Source organism: Anolis sagrei, chromosome 2, assembly GCF_037176765.1.
Source record: "Anolis sagrei isolate rAnoSag1 chromosome 2, rAnoSag1.mat, whole genome shotgun sequence".
Taxonomy (NCBI): domain Eukaryota; kingdom Metazoa; phylum Chordata; class Lepidosauria; order Squamata; family Dactyloidae; genus Anolis; species Anolis sagrei.
In genome coordinates this window covers 211,060,830-211,082,046 of record NC_090022.1, presented here as the reverse complement: position 1 = coordinate 211,082,046, position 21,217 = coordinate 211,060,830, and the positions used below count along the sequence as shown (strand labels likewise).

Sequence of the window (21,217 nt, the reverse complement as noted above, 5' to 3'; positions counted from 1 at the left end):
AATCTCGATAAAATAGTAAAGAGTAGAGACATCAGACTGGCAACAAAGATCCGCCTAGTCAAAGCCATGGTATTCCCTGTAGTAACCTACGGATGTGAGAGCTGGACCTTAGGGAAGGCTGAGCGAAGGAAGATCGATGCTTTTGAGCTGTGGTGTTGGAGGAAAGTCCTGAGAGTGCCTTGGACTGCGAGAAGATCCAACCAGTCCATCCTCCAGGAAATAAAGCCCGACTGCTCACTGGAGGGAAAGATACTAGAGACAAAGTTGAAGTACTTTGGCCACATCATGAGGAGACAGGAACGCCTAGAGAAGACAATTATGCTGGGGAAAGTGGAAGGCAAAAGGAAGAGGGGCCGACCAAGGGCAAGATGGATGGATGGCATCCTTGAAGTGACTGGACTGACCTTGAGGGAGCTGGGGGTGGTAACGGCCGACAGGGAGCTCTGGCATGGGCTGGTCCATGAGGTCACGAAGAGTCGGAGACGACTGAACGAATGAACAACAACAATCTGCATACCCAAGAATACTCATTATCAATACTAAATTCAGTGGGAGGAGCTGATAACAAGTTGTGTCAGTCCTACCATTGGCAAAGATGTATAGATGTTTGTCAAGAGAGCTTGAAGGTATGGGTGTCACAGCTACGATTTGATTACCTGCTCTGATGTTAAGTAATAGTTGGGCTGCTTTATAGTAACCAGCGCAGTACTTTATGAATCACTGGATGTCTTATGATTTAAACTAGAAAGTCCTTCAGCAGCACTTTGCAAATGATATAGTTACAACTATGGCAACTTGTCCTAGAATTTCAAACAACACCTTGTAGGAGTCTTGAAATGGAAATGGAAAGGGACCACTAGCTGTTTATGTATGGGATCCCTACTGAATATTTGTCTTCCTATAATGTATGTGATCAAAAAGAGCTGAAAATAGTATTAATAAATCAAGCAATGCTACCAGGCACAGAAAATGTTTTCTTTGGCTGAAACTGTGATGTTTTTATTGCAGGAGTTTTCGGCTCCTATGGTTTGCTGCCAAAGCAAATTTTGCTAACAAAGTTGTTTAAAATATATTTTACACACTCATATTGCATGTGTGTTTATCTATCTTCTCTAGCAGACTTCCTACACCAACTTATTCTCTTTTTACATACGTCTTTTTCACATGACAGTTAAATGGGATCTTGATATCCCAGTGTTTACCAGTAAATGCACCCATACAATGGGTGGTCTCTTTTTTTAAAAAAAAATCAGAGAATGCAATAAAGCTACATTAAGAAAAGTGCCCCAAGTCAGGTTCTATTAAGAGAAAGTGTATTTGTACAATGGAAAAGTCTGCTGACTGGAATATACACAACCAATTCTCTTTTACATGATCGTGGTGCTTAAAAATGGTTATTTTGCCATTGCTAAGAGTAGCTATTGAATAATGTACTAGTTGAAAATGCTCATCTATTATTTCGAGTACGAATTTAAGCAAGGTGACTCAGGGCAATAAGCTTTACAATTTTATCATCACAAATGCTGCTTTTTTCATTAAAAAATAAAATAAGGTTTAAAATCTCCACAAGTCCCCTGGCTACTTTACTATTCATTCACATCAGTTATCTGTAATTTTTTCTTCTATAGTGTTAGGCCATCACCAACATTATCTCAACACTTCATTTAAAATGTTTCCACCGAGATAACAGAGTATTTTATCATCCCTTAAAAACTTCTTCTTCACATTCCTCTCTTAATTACTAGTATATTTTAAACAAATTTTAAACAGACTGATTAGAAGTGCATTTCCACAATCAATACAGATACCTTTTTTATCTTTCAAAAAGAACAAGAAGCCCTTTTGATCACAAAAGGGTGGACATTTTGTGAATTTTCAGATGTTTCTGGTCTGCAATATCTATCACTCCCAAGCAGCATAAGCAATGTCAGGAATGCTTGGATTTGCAGGTCGAGAGTGTCTGGAAAACTACCAGATTCTCATCTCAATCTGTTGTAAGAGAATAAAATCGATTGTAAACCTCTGCAGCAATCTATTTCAAAGACTCCTGCTCTGTTTCTCTTCTGCTTGTCTACTGAGCAGCAATAAAACTTGCCAAATGTATTTGGCTACACTTGGCCATCCGTTTTATGTCTCTTAAATCTAAGTAGGTGCCACAGTAGTTTGTAAGGTAATCTGTCCCAAAGATGCTGTGCATTCCCCACCTCATGCAAGTCTAATATGCAGAAGAAACGACTTCCCAGCTGGGATCGCTCAATGACATGGCCCACCAGAAATGCACAGAAGGAACCATTCCTTGCTAACTAAATTAGTCTCACCAAGTAACACAGATTGAATATACCAATTGGAGAAATCATGAGCATTCCATCAAGATTAGTCATTCTGAAATTGTGTGCAAAGAGATGTCTCCAACATGCTGTAACGAATAACAGTGTGCCAGATCTTTTTAAGTAGAGGTTTTCCGAGCTGAAAGACGTTGCCCAAAGAGAAGCACACGAATGCTGCGGGTCTATCCACATGGCTCATTGGTTCTTTCTCATCAGCCTCTACTGGGGAGATGAAAGCACAGAAATTTCTGCCCAATCTTTGCATCAGGTACAAACAAGATTTACAATTACTCTTGATTCAGAGGACGATAGTTATCTTCCTTGGGATGTGTGGTAAATAGGTGCTTGTTGATCTTCTGAGTCATAATTTTGGCTATGTATAAAGAAAATAATCTGAGCTGTGTGAATAAAACATGCTTCTAATTTTAGCTCTATTAGGGCAGAGCTCACAATCCAACTATCATATGTACTCATGTATAAGTCGACCACATATGTATACATCAAGGGCAGGTTTTGGAGCTAAAGTTATGGATTGTTATATGACCCATGGGTATGTCAAGGGTCATTATGTGGAGAGGGGAAAGCACCAATGCTGCCTCAGAAGATCAGTCAGCCCTGAAACTGTTTTCCTACGTGGATATTCAGAAAAAACAGAAGTGGTGACATGGTACTTATTTTAGGTTCTCCTTGGATGGACTAAGCTCTCAACTTTTGCCATTCCACTCAGAGAAGAGGATGTACCTTTTTTCCTAAACATGAAGGTACAATATTTGCATGGAAAAGTCAGCCCAGGTTTTCTGGGTTGATTTTTAAAATTCTAATTTCTAGGACATGTGTGTGTGTGTGTGTGTGTGTGTGTGTGTGTCAGGAGCGACTTGAAAAACTTAAAGTTGCTTCTAGTGTGAGAGAATTGGCCATCTGCAAGGACGTTGCCCAGGGGATGCCCGGATGTTTTGATGTTTTACCATCCTTGTGGGAGGCTTCTCTTATGTCCCCGCATGGGGAGCTGGAGCTGACAGAGGGAGCTTATCCTCGCTGTCCCTGGATTCGAACCTCCAACCTGCCGGTCTTCAGCCCTGCGGGCAGAAGGATTTGACCCATTGCACCACCAGGGGCTCCTCTCTAGGGTATATGAGAATGGAGAAATGCTAACCAAACTCTTGAGCTTTCCCAAATTCTCACTCATCTCAGCAGTTTACCTTCCACAGAAGTAATCCAGACACACAGTTCTTGTTAGCATTTATGTGATTAACTAAACAGCAGCCAAATAAAACTGAACAGGTTGCATCAGAACAAGAGTCCTTCCTAATCCTGTCCAGAAATCCGTGGTTTCATCTGGTTGCCTCCCATCCAAGTACCAATCCGGTCTGGCATGCAATTGTTTCACAATTGGATGAGATCAACTGTGAACAGAGCAGCATGGTGTCAACCGTGTGTTACTCAAACACAGGCTTGTGAAGAAGCACCAGCGGTTACTGAGACCTTTGGGACTGATAAAGTGTGGTATGGGGAATGCATTTGGGAGAGTTAGCTTTCTACCTACGGCACAACTTTTCATATGATCACCACAACGTGATCCTACCCCTTCACTATTCCTAGTTTTCACCAGCATGCAGAAAATGCCTTTTTGATTAAGGGACCAATGTCCCCTAACATACTAAAATCCAGCATAATATTTAATCAGCTCTGCCTGCGCTCCACCAAAGCAGTACAATGCAACCTTTTCATAATTCAGGTGGAGCCAGTGGGGTGAGGAAGGAGGGGGAAGATGAGAGAAATTGCTGGTAGCTGATTAGACAGATCCGCCCCCCTCAAAATCAAGTTCCAAAATACATGCCAATGTCTTTTCTTAATGCACGCTGAGCTCAGGCTCTTTGTACCCTGCCCAATAAAAAGAAAGTTGAAGCAATCACTCATTTTCATCAGTACAGTTGTGAATATACGATGTATGAAGGAAAAACGTCTTTCAGTTGGGGCACTTTAAGCTCTGAACAGGAAATGTTCAGATATAAATTAATCTCATCAATTACATGGGAGGTTTAGCTGCAATCCTTTGAAGCAAAAAAAAAATCACATATTTTAAACTGAAGGAAAAACAACTGCCTATTTGATGGCTCTACGTCTAGTATATAAAAAGATCATAAAATCTGAACTATATCAACCTACTGTAGATGTTATAACTCGAGCCGAAACTGTGCACCAAGGAATAGAATAACAACATTTAGTAAGCAGATTTTCACTGCTAGGGGAGAAAGAGGCAATAAAGAGACGTAGCATAGTTCAGTTAGACACTGCCATAAGATGATTCCCAGTAGAATGCTTAATAGGCTGCTTCACCGTATGACAGCACTATTCTGAACATAAAAAATATATCAAACAAAACAGCTTTGATATCACTCACTCAGGTATTTTTCCATAACTTTAAAAGTATAGTTCTATCTCAAACTCCTCCAAGTGTCAATGAAATGGGGATGTATAGATTACTCCAACCATATTCGTCTACAGGTATAACGGACAAGCTCATATAATCTATATAAATAAAAATGTAATGTTCGTTTGTGGGATTAACATAACTCAAAAACCACTGGACGAATTGATACCAAATGTAGACACAATACACTAATCAGGCCAACAAGTGACCATCACACATAAAACACTGAAAAACATAGCAGAAGAGACTTAAAAAGCCAAAAACAAAAAAAAATTACAACGCATGCATAAAAGCACATATATACAGACACAAATATATACACACATATATACACATATATACACACACAAAACACATATACACAGACTGAGCCACAGCAACGCGTAGAAGGGGATGGTTACTGTACAATAAAAACTAGAAATCATACTGCGTAAGTGCTTAATGCAGTACTATTTTAAAATGGAAAGCACCCCTGTTGGCAAGGGACAGGACTGAATACTGGATGTTGTTGTATACCTTCAAGTTGTTTCTTACTTATAGCATAATAGGTGAACCTATGGGGTTTTCTTGGCAAATTTATTCAGAGGGAGTTTGATTTTGCCTTCTTTTGGGGCTGAGAGTGACCTTCTGTAGTGGATTTCCAGGGCCAAATAGGGTTCTGAGTCCTGGTGTCCTAGCACCCTACTCCAGCGCTCAAACCACTAAGTCATACAGGATAGAAAGGCAAAAGCGCAGAAATATTATACCTTACATATATATACATTATATATAATTAATATATATATATATATATATATATATATATATATATATATATCCATTTCCTTTACACCTTTACCCCATGATAGCACTTTCAGGAGTAAACTTCCCTTCCAAGGGACAGATTTCTCTTACTTCCTGTTGTATCATAGCCGTTCTTAAATATGAGTCATTTGTAAGTCAAATGTTTGTAACTCAGGGACACCCTGTATATGAGTTCTATTTTCACAACAAAGAATCAGCAGGAATGAAAAAGGCATGATAGGAAATGAATAAAAAGATAGAAGGAACAAATAACCTCTTTCCTAATATCAAAAGCAAAAAGGTCTAAATAATTTAGAAATTTTGCTTCAGTAGGTTGTTTGCAAAGTCAAACCACTTATATACAAACCATAATAATCCAGATACTCTTCTAGATAAAAGGTTATTTCCAGCTACATAGGGTTACATGGAGCAAAATAAGGACAAGAGCCCAAATGTAAAGATATGCATAGCTAATTCCATCCTTTCAACACTACCATTAGGACGAGATAGAAAATTTGGCTATTGTTCATTACTTTTTAGTCAAAATGCTTATGAGATCCAAAGTATCCAAAACAACTTACTTTTACGGGAAGTTGTGAGGCTCATGTTTCAATAAATATTGATAGCTCAATCATTCCATGTGCTTTTTAAAATGAACCCAAAGGTGCTGAGTTCTTTAAAAGAACCTTAGGTTTCAAATGATGAAAATATGTGTAAATTTCCTTCTATTTTAGTATAGGAGTAAATCTATTCTATTAGCATTGTTAAAACAGATAGCAGAAAGAGTGCAGCTAGGATGGGATCTCGTAAGAATACCTTTGCACAACTGAATCAGAAGGCATATAGACCTTATCTATATAAATGAATTTTGTATTCAGGTTTGGGTGCCATCTCTAAGTTACCTGCAAATACAGGTAAGGTAAAGGTTTTCACCTGGCATTAAGTCCAGTTGTGTCCAGCTCTGGGGGATGGTGCTCATCTCCATTTCTAAGCCAAAGAGCCAGCATTGTCCATAGACATAGACAAGACCATGTGGCCAGCATGACAGTATGGAGCATTGTTACCTTCCCGTCAGAGCGGTACCTATTGATCTACTCACATTTGCATGTTTTCAAACTGCTAGGTCTACAGAAGCTGAGGCCAACAGTGGGAGCTCATGCTGCTCCCCGGATTCGATCCTGCGACCTTTCGGTCAGCAAGTTCAGCAGCTCAGCGCTTTAACCCATTGCACCATCGGGGTATCTGCACTTTTTCCACTGAGCAAACTGGGCCTTTGGACTGTAATAAAGACTGATTGATATAAATAGATCTTATACACCTTATACATATAGCTTTATGTTAATTTTTGACAATATTTTCAATATTTTAATGCATGAAACAAAATTCGTGTACATTGACCCATTGGAAGTTAAAGCTACCCGTATGAACTATTTCAGATTTGCTGTATTTCAGAATTCTGGATAAGAGACGCTCAACCTCTATTGCTTTCTTTGAATACCTTGATGAAGGACATGATATAGTTATAGGTAAGCATAGTTGAGCACCACTGATAATCTTAGGCATTTAAGAGTGCTAAATTTTGGTTGTATTGTGCCTTTCTATCAAAAAAGAGGGTCATGGGAACTTTCTATAATTGTACTTTTCGACCCAGGAGTTCTCTGCAGATCAAAACCTGTCTTTTGTCGTATTCTTTTTTTTAAAAAAAAACTAGCAATAGGAATCATTGCTTGCTCTCTCTAACTAGAAGATGAAAAGTGAACATACTTCAAGTCCTCATCCTCATCTTTTGGAATGGTCAAATCATGAGTAATCTGTAATATGAAAGTTTCACATAGTCTTCTGAATGATTCTTCATGCAGTGAGCACCTGACTGAGTTAACAGAATAGTACTGTTCGTCATTTTAGTTTGATGGTCGCTGACATGGTCATGAAAACTACACAAACGTTTTCAAAGTCTTTATCCACTTAAATGCAGCTCAAATGTCCCCTTACTTTAATCAGGTGCTCAAAATGAAAATACAGTTTTCAATAGCCTTGCCTAATTCTCAATCACTTATTTCAAAATTTGAAATCTTGGCCCTCCATATCCATGGATTCCATGGCTTGATTTTTTTTTAAAATCCCCAAGTAATTTTTCAATTAGGATTTTGCTATTTTATATAAAGCATGCCATTTTACTATGCTATTTTATATAATAGGATTTGATCATCCATGGATTTTGGTATCCACAGGTGGTCCTGGAACCAAACCCCAGCAGATACCAAGGGACCACTGTAGTTTAAACTATACGGGCTTCTGTTTCATTACTACTGGTGAACTCGTTGTCAGAGGCAAAATTCTTATTAGACTACAACTCCTAGTAACCTTAGCAGCACATCCAATGATAAAGAATGCTATGAGTTTGTTTGAACAATGCACCATTCTCACAAATTCCCTGCCACCCTGGGAGAAGAGAGGATTTCTTCAGCTAATAAGGACCTACATTTTTTCCACATTGGAGCAGATTTTATGAGATCATATGGGCTTCAGGGGCTCAGCTACAACTGTCAATACAGGCAGTCCCCGAGTTACAAACATCTGACATATAATTAAGAACAGGGGTGAGACAACAGGAAGTGAGAGAAATATACTCCTCAGAAGAGAAATTTACTTTTGGAAGAGTTTTCATGGGGAAAAGAGGTCTCCACTGAAGCTTTCTCACCAATCCGTTTCCAGAACAAACCACATTTTTCAAAATCCAATAACCACAGGGACAGAAAGTGAGGTGATCTCCTGAAAATGGGCACAGATAGCAAAACAAACATAGGGGTATCAACCCTTCCCTACAATATCCAAAGTTTTAAAAAATATGTTTGGCTGGAGTTACACTTAAAAAGGAGTGGGTTACAGTGCTGAGCTGCTAAACTTGCTGACTGAAAGAACACAGGTTCGAATCCAGGGAGCAGTGTGAGCTCCCACTGTTAACCCCAGCTTCTGTCAACCTAGCAGTTTGAAAACATGCAAATGTGAGTAGATCAATAGGTACTGCTTCTGTGGGAAGGTAGTGGAACTCCATGCAGTCATGCCATGCCAGCCACATGACCTTGGAGATGTCTACGGACAACGCCAGCTCTTCGGCTTAGAAATGGAGATGAGCACCAACCCCCAGAGTTGGACACAACTGGACTTAATGTCAGGGAAAACCTTTACCATTACCTACTCTTAAAAAATGTACCTGTTCTGACTTACATACAAATTCAATTTAAGAACAAACCTACAGGACCTCTCTTGTTCGTGACTTGGGGACTGCCAGTAGAAAAAAGATGCAGAATCATAAACATTGTGTAGATGAGGGAACCCTTTCCTCTATGAAGGGAATTTGAAGATCCAACCCCAAATTAAGCAGTACATTATAATTTCCCCAAATTGTGAGTTCCTATGTTTGATCCACCATTTAACTAGACATTTTAATGGCAAATATACAAGAATACCACCACTGTCTTTGCTTCTCAGTTAACAGCAACTTTAGCTCTGAAATAATCCACAATATGATCTACATTTTCAATTTTTCCAGTTGATGTAACAGTTAAGCTTATGTAAATAATAGGAGACCACCACCATATTTCATTATCACACAGACAAAGAACACCAGGTCAAATGTTCTGTAATCAAGCGGCTACACCTTCCAGCATAGGAAACTGAAAGGCTGTTTTTAATAAAATCAAACATCCTGTAATTGAGGTTTTTCACAAAGCAGTTTCTTTAAAAACCTAAAAGATAAAAGCAAAGTTTTTTAGAATCTTAAGTGGAATGAGCTGTTCTCACAAGTCCCAATGGCCATAAATTTTAGCAGGGTTTCCTCTCCCTTCCACTTGTACACTTATACTCTATGGAAGAGAGCCAACAAAAGTTGCCCCATGGGATTTAAAGAAGCCTGAATACTGGCTCCTGGATAATTTTGCAAGTTGATATTAAATGCTTGTGGTACGTTAAACATTAGCATTGCTCCTGAGACTGACATTAGAATACGAGTTAACGTTTAAATACAGGTACATTCACATTTTAAAGAAAAGCTGTGGGTTTCCAAAGGTAGCACTAGCTATATTAGTCTATTCCAGCATAGTTTAGGACTATCAGCAGAAAATACATGGTGTCTGAGCACACTAAAGTGGGGTGCGAATGAAAACCTAAAGACAAGAAAAGGTTGGGTGCTATTACTTTGGACACCTTTAGAATACTATAATTTAACAAGGTTGTTTCCAGTTCTTGAGATACTTTGTTTCTGTACATTAAAGCACCTTGACCTGTGAAAATGATAGCATATTCCATACTGTGTAATCTAGAAGACTCTACCCTTACCACCTTTATCTACACAACATCAATTTCAAGCATCAGTACTAATTTCAGGCCTAGCACTGAACTGCACTAACTTTACTGTGACCAAAATCTGAGTCTTAAAGGAAGTTGTCAACAGGCACTGTTTCCATATCTAACAATAAGATCAGCTCCAAAACCTGCTGGATCGCAAAAGGAAGGTTAAGATTTAGTTAAAGTTATAAACACCAGAATTTTTACTGCATTTTTATACACATTGCCATGTCAACCCCCCCCCCCCCAAAAAAAAACCCATTGTGCCTGAATGTGAATCTTTTGAATGAAAACATTCTAGAGACAAGACAGTGTCTGGAGCTATAATACAGTTTCAGAATGCAAATTTAACTGCATTGAACTGGATTATATACATGTGGGTTATCACAAGCAGTACATGTGAAAAAGATATTTAAGTCCTTGTGGACAATAAGTTAAACATGAGCCAACAATGGGATTTTGGCCTGCATAAATAGGATATAGATCCAGGGAAGTCATGCTACCCCTCTATTCTGCCTTGGTCAAACCACAATTCCAGGCACCACAATTGAAAGGAAATGTTGACAAGCTGGAATGTGGCCAGAGGAGGGAGACTAAAATGAACATGGGTTTGGAGAACAAGCCCCATGAGGAGCGGCCTGAAGAGCTGGGCATATTTAGGCTGCTGAAGAGAAGGCTGAGAGGAGATATGATGGCCATGTATAAATATGTAAAGAGAAGTCATAGGGAGGAGGCAGTAAGCTTGTTTTCTGCTGCCCTGGAAACTAGAACGTGGAACAATGGCTTCAAATGACAGGAAAGGAGAGTCCACCTGACCATTAGGAAGAACTTCCTATGAGAGCTGTTCAGCAGTGGAACTCTCTGCCCCGGAGTGTGGTGAAAGCTCCTTCTTTCGAGGCTTTTAAGCAGAGGCTGGATGGCCATCTGGCAGGGGTGCTTTGAATGTGACTTTCCTGCTTCTTGGCAGGGGGTGGGACTGGATGGCCCGGGAGGTCTCTTCCAACTCTATGATTCTATGAGTCTACATTGTCAAATAACCCGGTTCAATGTAATTAATCTGCATTTGGAAACTGCATTACATGGCAGTGTCGACTAGCCCGTATCTTTCATGTGCTACCCTAGCACTTAGGTAGTCTTGGTGATGAAAATTTCTAGACAGCTTATTCTTTCCATGCATGTTGAAGCAGTTTGTGACAATGCCATATCTTTCTAGTTTAACACGGAAAACGCTGCTTTAGCCATAGCTGTGAACACAGCTAGAACCATGGTGTAAAAATAAAGGAGCCCATTTAGCCACATTCCTTCCATGTTTTACAACCTTTGCCCACACCAAGAGAAGCAGTCATTAAAAACCTACCTCAGAAATAAAATGAAAGACCACCTTCTGTCTACAAGGAGACTTCATCAAGGCAAACCTAATGATGATTTCTCCGCAGTGGGCTATTTACAGCCTGTTCCAGACAGTTTAGAATGCCTATGAACAGGATGGGGTAAAATGACAAATAGCGACTACTAGAAAGCTAAAACTAATTTAGTCCAATTTTCATGGAGAACTCCACTCTATTTCCTGCCATGCCTTAATTTTGCAGAAAATGTGAGCATTTCATCTGATGTTTTTATGTCATTTTAATTTGCTTCCACATTCCAAGGGGTTTTAATGGGGTGATTCTTTATATCTTTATATTTTAAATGTTTTGAGTTTAATTTCAATAGAATTATTTACTTAAAGCTTTTCAAAAACCTTCTGCTATGCATTGTTTAGATGCATTTGGGTCCCATATTGGGAGAAAGGCAAGCTACAAATTAAATTAAATAAGGTGTGCTAATACAGATAAACGTATCGTTAAAAGCTGGAAATGCAACTTCTCTCCCCATTACATTGCAATGGAATGTGTGCATAATTAATCTTTAAATAATTTCCCCCCAAGTAAAGACTTTAGGATTATTCTTAGCTGTAGTGTTGAAGAGTTACATTTACTTTTATCTATAAATACTTAGTATAAAAAAGGGATGGATAGCAAGAAACATCGACAGCTTTTCCTACTAACTTTTGCCATTTAGATCTTCACTTTTGTGTGTGTCAGGAGCGACTTGGGAAACGTAAGTCACTTCTGGTCTGAGAGAATTGGCCGTCTGCAAGGACGCTGCCCAGGGGATGTCCCCACATGAGAAGCTGGAGCTGATAGACAGGAGGTCACCCCGCTTCCTGGATTGGAACCACCGACTTTTCGGTCAGCAGTCCTGCCGGCACAAGGGTTTGACTCATTGTGGCACCGGGGACTCCCTTCACTAAAACAATCTGTTCCTCATGAGGAGATTATTTTTTAGCCACTGGAAGCTGAGTGTAATGAGTATAATGAGTGTAATGAGTATCGGATTGGCCTTAATTTAAATATGTATGATTGTCATATAGTATTTATATGGTTATAATGTTTCTGTATGTTTTTATGTTGGTAAGTGCAATGCTTATCATGCTGGAAACCACTCTGAATCCCTTCGGGGAGGTAGACTGGTATACAAATAAAGGTTATTTATTATTATTCCTGAAAATAAACATCAATATTGGTAAAGGCATTCTGGAACAGTTGTTCCCATGCTCCTCCAAATGTTCTGAACTTCAGTTCCAAGAATACAAAGTCATTAAGATCAGGGATTCTGGAAGTTGAAATCCCAAATAGCTGCAGGACCAAAGACTGGTTTGAAGTATTTATTTATTATTTATTTCTTTAGGGCGTTTATATCCTGTCCTATCTCACCTCAGGGCGGCTAACAACCGGCACAACACAGTGACTACAACAAGAAAAGCATAAATATGCAGAATATAATAAAAACAATATAAAAACATTAAACGCAATGCCTTAGCTAGAGAGGGTTCAATAAAATAGACATATAATCCATAAATCTTCACAGACACTTAGGATTCATCTGATGAAGAAAAACAACCTACAAACTATTGACAGTCCCACTAAGAAAATCCAACAAATGCTACGTTCAGCAAAAGACAAGAGGGATCCTCTCACTTCTGCAGGAGTCTACCGTATACCATGCAGTTGTGGACAAGTCTACATAGGGACGACCAAATGCAGTGCCCAAACACAAACCAAAGAACATGAAAGGCACTGCAGACTAGCTCAACCAGAGAAGTCAGCCATAGCAGAGCACCTGATGAACCAACCTGGACACAGCATATTATTTGAGAACACTGAAATGCTGGACCGCTCTAACAACCACCATGTCAGACTACACAGAGAAGCCACTGAAATCCACAAACATGTGGACAATTTCAACAGAAAGGAGGAAACTATGAAAATGAACTAAATCTGGCTACCAGTATTTTTAAAAACCCTAAAATAAGGACAGCAAATAAAGAACATCACTCAGAAAACAGGGGAATTCCAGGAAGGAAACAATTGGACCAGCTAATACCTCTCAACAAAGGATTCCCCCAGGCAGAAAACAGCCAGGCTTTGAAGCTGCAATTCAATGCTAATCAAGCTGGCCAAATGAAATATTCACACTTGCCTCCAACAGACCAGAGTTCTTTCTCCCACCCTGGACATTCCATAGATATATAAACCCCACTTGCCTTGTTCCCAACAGACTTCACAACCTCTGAGGATGCCTGCCATAGATGTGGGTGAAATGTCAGTAGAGAAAACTTCTGGAGTATGGCCATACAGCCGAGAAAATTCATAGCAACCCATCTAATACACACTTTCCTACTTTGCAGAAAAAGCCAATAGGATTTCTGAGTAACTACGTACAGAACTGCACTGCTAATTCACAAATCATTTAAAGTATCTTTAGTAAAAAAAAATATGTTTACAGATTAGAATGAAATCACTTTTGAGGAACAAAAATACCAAATAAAAAGTTTGCCCACTGATTATGATGTTTACTACAATATATGTGTGTTAGGTTGTGGAAGTTATTCCTTGTGCACAGATTTTAACAGCACACGAAGGAATACAAAGTAGCCTTGCAAGAAATTAAAATAATATTAGCTAATAAATGTTTACAGGAACAGCATTTGCATGGAAGCCATGCAGGCAGTTTGTCAGAGGGCTTCAGCACTGCCTTGTTGCCATCAATGGTGCAACCAGTCCTCAAATCAAATCAGTGGTTTCTACGCAAAAGGGTTCAATGAAAACATGTTGAAGAAAGAACCCTATATCTAATCATTGCATGGGATCCTTTTTTCATGCAGTACATGCATTGAGGAAAAAGATTAGGAAAGGTAGGCTATTTTTCTTCATCTCCAACACATGTTTCTTTTGGGCAAAGCAGCAACATGGTTGAAAGAATTACTGAGCCTCTAATCTCTACAATTGGTATTTGCTTGCAAAATTTGCTGAGAGTGCCAATCAAACAGACAAGAGTTATTTCTCCCACCCTGGGCATTATTCCACAGTTATATAAACTCCATTTTCCTAGTTTCCAACAGACTTCACAACATCTGAGGATGCCTGCAATAGATGCAGATGAAACGTCAGGAGAGAATGCTTCTAGAACATAGCCTACAGCTCAGAAAGCTCACAACAACCCAGTGATTCCGGCCATGAAAGTCTCAACAATACAGTGTCAATTTTGTTTTGTCCTTTTTGATCAGAGCATAGTGTACTAACTTTTTTGTTGTTCTTTATTATTATCCCCTTCCTCATGTCATAGTTCTCCTAAATTCTTTGCAAGAACATTTTCTAAGGGGTGCTGCCAATTACAAAAAACTTACAGTAAGACCCCCCCCCCCCCCCCCGGCCTCTGGCCATAAAACAGTAGGTATTAACACTATTATAATACCTCATTTTGGTCACAGCACACCATAGAATTGTGTCAAAGGACCTAGAGGTCCAGTTCCAGGGGAGTATATGACTGAATGCCCCAAATAACCTAGCAAATTCCTAGAAACATGCACAGATAAGTGAACCCATGGATATGGGTTCTGCAGTTGCAGGATTTGTTATATTCTTTTGCTGGGATTGTCTCACTCTCACTACTGCTATTACTACTACTACTACTACTACTACTACTACTACTACAAGAAAATAGTTAGATTTTTGAACTTGCTGCCCATGGTTACTATTCCAAGCCACTCCGCCTTATTTTTGAGTGGGCATACATGGTGTGCAGCACTGATTCTCACTATGATTATTGGGAAAATATGCAAAGGCAGGTAGTTGGCTGGAAACATGCACAGTAGATCTGCAAAACAGTCAGTTCTGGAATAATACCAAATGCTGTTTTTCTATAAACCTCAGCGAATAACTTTATCAGTCATACTATTGTGACTCCATTCCATACATTCAGCTTTGCTAGCCAGTTCTCTCAGTAGCCACTTCTTAAAGATTGCATAGACGCTAGGGTCTATTCCACTTTACTGTGGTGTAATAAAGGAGAACCAAATGACCAAAAAAGGTGTGGTTGGCAAAACAAACAAATAAATAAAGATGAGGCAGATCAGAAGTTGATGAAAGAAATGCTTACAAAGTCAGTGTAAGTAAAAATGACAACTCTGACCTGAATCTGTAAAAATATAGTAAAGATCATTCAACTCCTCCAAATGCACGGGCTATTTCAATAGTCACACCACATACAGAACACTTGGCAGTGGATACAGGAGTCATACAATTTTTTTGTAGAATGAGCAGTGCTATTCAGTTGACGTAGGGAAACAAATCTGATCACAACCTTGTATAACTTATAATTAACTAGAATAACGAGGGCAGAGTTCACTATTTACTTTCAAATATCTCATTTTCATCTACTGTGAATAAATCACCCAGATACATAAAACTTTTCAACAGGTTCAATATATTCTACCTCCTTCCTTAAACAATAAGTATCACTAACAAACATTAATCTCCAAAAGCCATTTGCAATCCTATGTCTAATCTGACAACTAACAGGTTTGAATTCTTTGAACCAATCATCTATTTTTCATTCATTTTCTGCTCAAAAGCATTCAAAATATTCAAAAATCTTTTAAGAACAAACAATGCAATTTAGAGAAACATGAAGTTCAGTTGCAACAATTCCCTTACAATACTAAATTTCAACTTGCATATATAAGGGTTTGTTTGTTACTTGCAAATCACAAATCGATTAACGTTAGTGTTTCAGATTTTGTGGAAGGAACCTACAGAAATAGAAAAGCTCTGTCATGAAAATTTCTGCATTAAACAAATGGAAGACAACAAGAAAAACAACAAAAATGTGGTGTAGTTGTTATGCTCATCCTTGCATAATCTGAACATCTAATATGTCTTGATCAGTCAACACAACTTAATCACCAACAATGGAACTTTCAAAATCGCCCAGTGTCAACTCAACACAAAACATTGTTCAATGGAGACACATTCAGCTTCAAGTTTACAAATTGAGACATCAAGCAATGAACATGCCCAGATAAATCAAAGTTGACGTGACCCTAGGATTTAGGGACAACTTAGGCATAAGTATGCAAGTATTTTGACTGGAACAAACCATTTCTCTCAGACATAGAATTTACACACATTTCTCCTGTTCAAAGCCTGTTCGCATGAAAAAAATTTAATATATTATTCCTTCTACAACCTTGTTTTGAAGTCATCAAATACAATGGACCTTAAGAAGTTAATTTGCATCCACACACAATATAAAACCCCTTTTCTGGTATAAATAAGCAATTCCACTGGGGGGGGGGATTCTCTCTTATTCTTTGAGTACTAACAAAACAACAGGACAATCAAAGCAGCTACAACCAGTTTACCACAGCACCCATTTTGATATGAACACAGACAAATAGTTAGACCCAAATACTGTTTTAAAAGTGCTAAACAAATAAAAAAACAACAGAAATGCAAGACCTTACATCAGATTTCGAGGACATGTTCTCCTCCATGTCGGAATCGTTAGGGTCCACAATATCATCAAAAGGCGGTAACGTGTTTTTCTTCTTCTCCAGTGTCTCACTTTCCATTTTGACTTTCCCAATCTTAAACTGAGATTTATCCTTTGTCTGTTTTTTATCAGCAGTGGAACAAGTAAGTATAAGTGGGGGAGCATGAGAAAAACTTTTAAATAAAGCCTCTGAGCCGCTTTTCTTCTTCTTTTTGGCTGTGAGATCCTCAGAATCCATGCCAGGAGGCCTTTTTGTAGGGGCCTTCTTGTCTTGTTGCTGTCCACCTGCGATGGTAAGTATGTTATTTTCAGATTTTGGCTCTTTTGACATAGGTTTGGGTTCCTTGAAGGCCATCTTAGGAACAATTTTTTCATCCTTCAGCGGTTTGTTTTCTTTGGGTTTCTTAGAGGATTCTTTGGAAGATTTTATATGTTCCCTGGAAGGTTCTTTGAAGGCACTTCTATGTTCTTTAGAGTCTTTAAGCAGTTTCTCCTTGTGCTCCTTTGTTAATTTATGGGGTTTTGAAAAACTGTTACTACTGTTGCTGCTAGTGCTTACACTTTTGCTTGGGTCCTGCAACAATAGAAATCACAAAGTTAAGAAGTGGTCTAGTCTTCTATGTTTCAGGTGCAGATATTAAGACATGGAAACTTCTATCTACAATTGACAACTAGTGTGAAAATAGCATAACAATAAAAGAGTAGAGTGGAAGGCATTACTTGGATTAAAGAACAACCATAGAGCAAAGACTAAATAATAGTGGAAATACAATACAGTGTTTCCCTGCTATATTGCGGTTCGCTTTTAGCGGACTCACTGTTTTGCGAGTTTTTGAAAATATTAATAAAAATATAAAATATTAAATATTTACATTCAGTGGTGGTCAGGGATGCCAGGGACCCTGGAAGTGCAGCGGCCTGAGGCGTGGTGGGGAAGGCCTGCCTCCCTGGCCTGCTGCCGCCTGCGTGGCTCCCAAGGCTCTGCAGAGGCCAGGGAGGCAGGCAGGTGCCCTTGGGATGGGCTGGGAGGTGGGCAAGGAAGCGTGGGTAAGAAATTAATATATAAAATAGTGTATAAATATTAAAATTAATATGGCGTCGCTACTTCACGGATTTTCATTTATCCAGGAACGAAACCCCCACAATAAGTGAGGCAACACTGTAAGAGTACATTTTACTAGAGATATTAAAGAATAAAGTTCACTAATCTCCAAAATTAAATTACAAAATATCTGCAAAGTAACAAATGACAAGTAAACTCAAGGTTAACATTCTCTTCATAGAATGAAATAGTTAATATTTTGATATGAAATCTCACTACACATCATCATCATCATCATCATTTATACCTCATTTTTTCCTCAGGATTGAGATCCAAAGTGACTCAGAACTTAAAAAGCAATACAATTAAAAACATACAGAAGGTAAATATTAAAATACAAGTTACAAAGTCATGATTTGCAAGACTGGTCGATGAAAGTGTACACATATCTTTGTTCCTGGTTCTCAGGAAGAAAGTGGAAGTATCAAATATCTTTCCTTTGTGCCTATTTTAGTTACTTGAAAGATTTAAAAGTAAATGCACATGGAGAGCCAGTATGGGCAGTGATTTGAGCCTTTGCCCCATCAGATTTGCCTTGGGGTCGCCATAAATTGGTAACTATTTGAAGATGCACAACATGAGGCTATGAACCACACTAATTTAAAATAAGCCTTTAGAACTACACAAATCCAAAAGAAATGTGTACCAACAGAATGGGATTTCTGTTGAAAGAAGCAATGCTACCTGTAAAGGAGATGCCTATCACAATTCGGATTTCACTGTTTTTTGAAAGAGAAGCACATAGCTAGCTTAAGGACGTCCTATAAAATTTACTCTGTGGAATAATGTATTTATTTTGGGTGTTTTTTGGGGGGAAAGGCAGCTATACCCCAAGGAAGCAAAACCATAAATGTAATGCAAAGTTGCTTTTCCAGGATACACAGCAAGGCTCACAGAAAGTACTACAACTGGCCATTTTTCAAAAATATGGAAGTTTATTGGAAATAGGATTTTCAACATTTTTTGCAACCTATGTCACATATTTAAGGAATATGAAAATGGCATTATATGCAAATGGCATCTTTAGTAGTGATACCTACAAATTTTATTATTTAATGCAACTGGATGGATTCAGATCATCTACAAACTGCAAAGATCACTTGGAATACCACCCTAAAGTAGTAGCTCACGTTGGCTGTACTGAGAGATAATACTAAATTGTGGTTTCAGCACTACAAGAATGAACCTTAGGGAGGTTCAGAGATGGATCCACAATCCTGAAATCTCTGGTTAAAGGATTTCAGATAGAAAGGTTAGAAACTACCTTTGTCTGAGATCGAGAGAGCTTCTCCCTATCAAACAACACTGGGCTAGATGGATCAGTTCAATTGTTTTACTTAATTCATTGCCCGACTTACCGGGCAAGGCCTGTTGTGGTGGGGGGTGCCCTCCCTCTGGCCATGTTGTTAGCAGGGGCTTCCCTTTCCCAAAAGCCCCTGCGTTGCTGGAAGTTTCCCGCCACTGGATCAGCTGGCCAACCAGAGGCTAGCTCCACCCAGCTCCTGGCATTGGCCAGGGGCCGGTTGCACCCTGTGCCCAGCAGCTTTAAATAGGCTGCGCTGGGCCCAGCAGGCACCAGGTCTGCTTATACTAGCCATCCCCTGCTACGTGTTGCTGTGACCCAGTCTGTGTATATGTGCATTGTGTGTGTATGTGTGTGTGTATATATTTGTGTATATGTGTATAAGCATATATATGTGTGTGGCTTTGGACATGCATTGTAATCTCCCATTCCAACACCTAAGTAAATTCAGAGGCAAACAAAAATATACTATAGCATCTATATATCCATTGTGGCTATATTCCAAGATCCTTGTAGACACCTGAAACCATAGATAAAAGTGAACCCTTTGAGTATAACTGGACTAGAAGATAACACAGAACCACACTGGAAGACCAGGACAGGCCTACACAATATACGGCCTTCCATGCTTAGGCCTCCAACTAGCCCAAAATACCTGGAGGACCAACAAGTGTGCAAGCTTGACCTAGAGAGACCCACAAACATTTCCAGGTGTAATATAGTTTGGAATATGGGTATATGAAACTGTGGGTATCAAATCTGTGGATAAGGGAGTTGTAATGTTTCCTCACATTATGGAAACACAGATGTCCATAAGAAATCGTACCATAAACATACTGTCCGTCACTTGCTTATGTCTGATAATCTAAAAGACTGCCTCTTTCTTTTAGAAAGATTGAGATCATCTTCAAGAGGCTTTGTTATACATGTTCTGCCTTCAAATATGTTTTGACTTGTAGAGACACAAGACAAAGCCTCTTCTGTTGTCCATCCTGATTATGGAATTCCATGAAGAAAGAAAAGGCTAACTCAACCACTAACAGCAATTATGTCTGTGGTAAAAGCATTTTGCTTGGCTTTTAGTGGTTTTGACATTTTTAACTTTAGATTTTTATGTGAGATATTTAGTTTTAGTATTATTATTGTTGAATTGTGTGTGTGTGTGTGTGTGTGTGTGTGTGTGTTTGTAAAAGGTAAAGGTTTTCCCCTGACATTAAGTCCAGTTGTGTCCGACTCTGGGGTGTGGTGCTCATCTCCATTTCTAAGCCGAAGAGCCGCCGTTGTCCGAAGACACTCCTAGGTCATGTGGCTAGCATGACTGCAAGGAACACCGTTACCTTCCTGCCGGACCAGTACCTATTGATCTACTCATATTTGCATGTTTTCGAACTGCTAGGTTGGCAGAAGCTGAGGCTAACAGCGGGTGCTCACGCTGCTCCCCGGATTTGAACCTGCGACCTTTTGGTCAACAAGTTCAGCAGCTCAGTGCTTTAACCCACTGCGCCACCAGGGGATCTATCTATCATCTATCTATCTATCTATCTATCTATCTATCTATCTCCACACACACACACATACATATTAGAGCTGAAAAAGAATATGAATGTGATTTTAAACAAAACATATGCAAAATCACTGCCATCTATCCACATTTTACACATACTTAGAATATGACAGGGAAGTAGCTTTAAATTTCTCCCACTCCCTTAAGTATCCTACTATGCAAATTTTCTATGAATTAAATAATATAGAGTTAATGGCACCACAGGATTAAAAAGACCAGACTCCCTGAAATACAATCAGGACCACATTTCTGAAACGGCGACCTTGCCATTTCATCTCATCTTTTGGGAAGATGAATTTGTGCTAGATTAAGAACAATGAATATTGCATTAAAGATTATATTACCAATTCCTGATGTCATTAACTTAACAATTAGAATATCCTTCCAATGTAATATGAACCAAAAAAGCAGGTGCAGCAAAGTACAGTACAAATAATAAAAAAAAACATATTTACAGTATTTTTAAAAACTAAGACAAATGTAT

The 21,217-nt window shown here is 38.9% G+C and overlaps 1 protein-coding gene across 2 annotated transcripts in view; it reads right to left on the bottom strand.

Annotated features, from left to right (window-relative positions):
- Positions 1-21,217, bottom strand: part of MLLT3 (MLLT3 super elongation complex subunit) — a 148,049-nt gene that overhangs the window by 24,423 nt on the left and 102,409 nt on the right. For both annotated transcript variants that reach the window (XM_060762444.2, XM_060762445.2), the window contains one exon: positions 16,736-17,338. In XM_060762444.2, the coding sequence (XP_060618427.2) occupies positions 16,736-17,338 (603 nt within the window). The remainder of the gene's footprint in view (positions 1-16,735; positions 17,339-21,217) is intronic.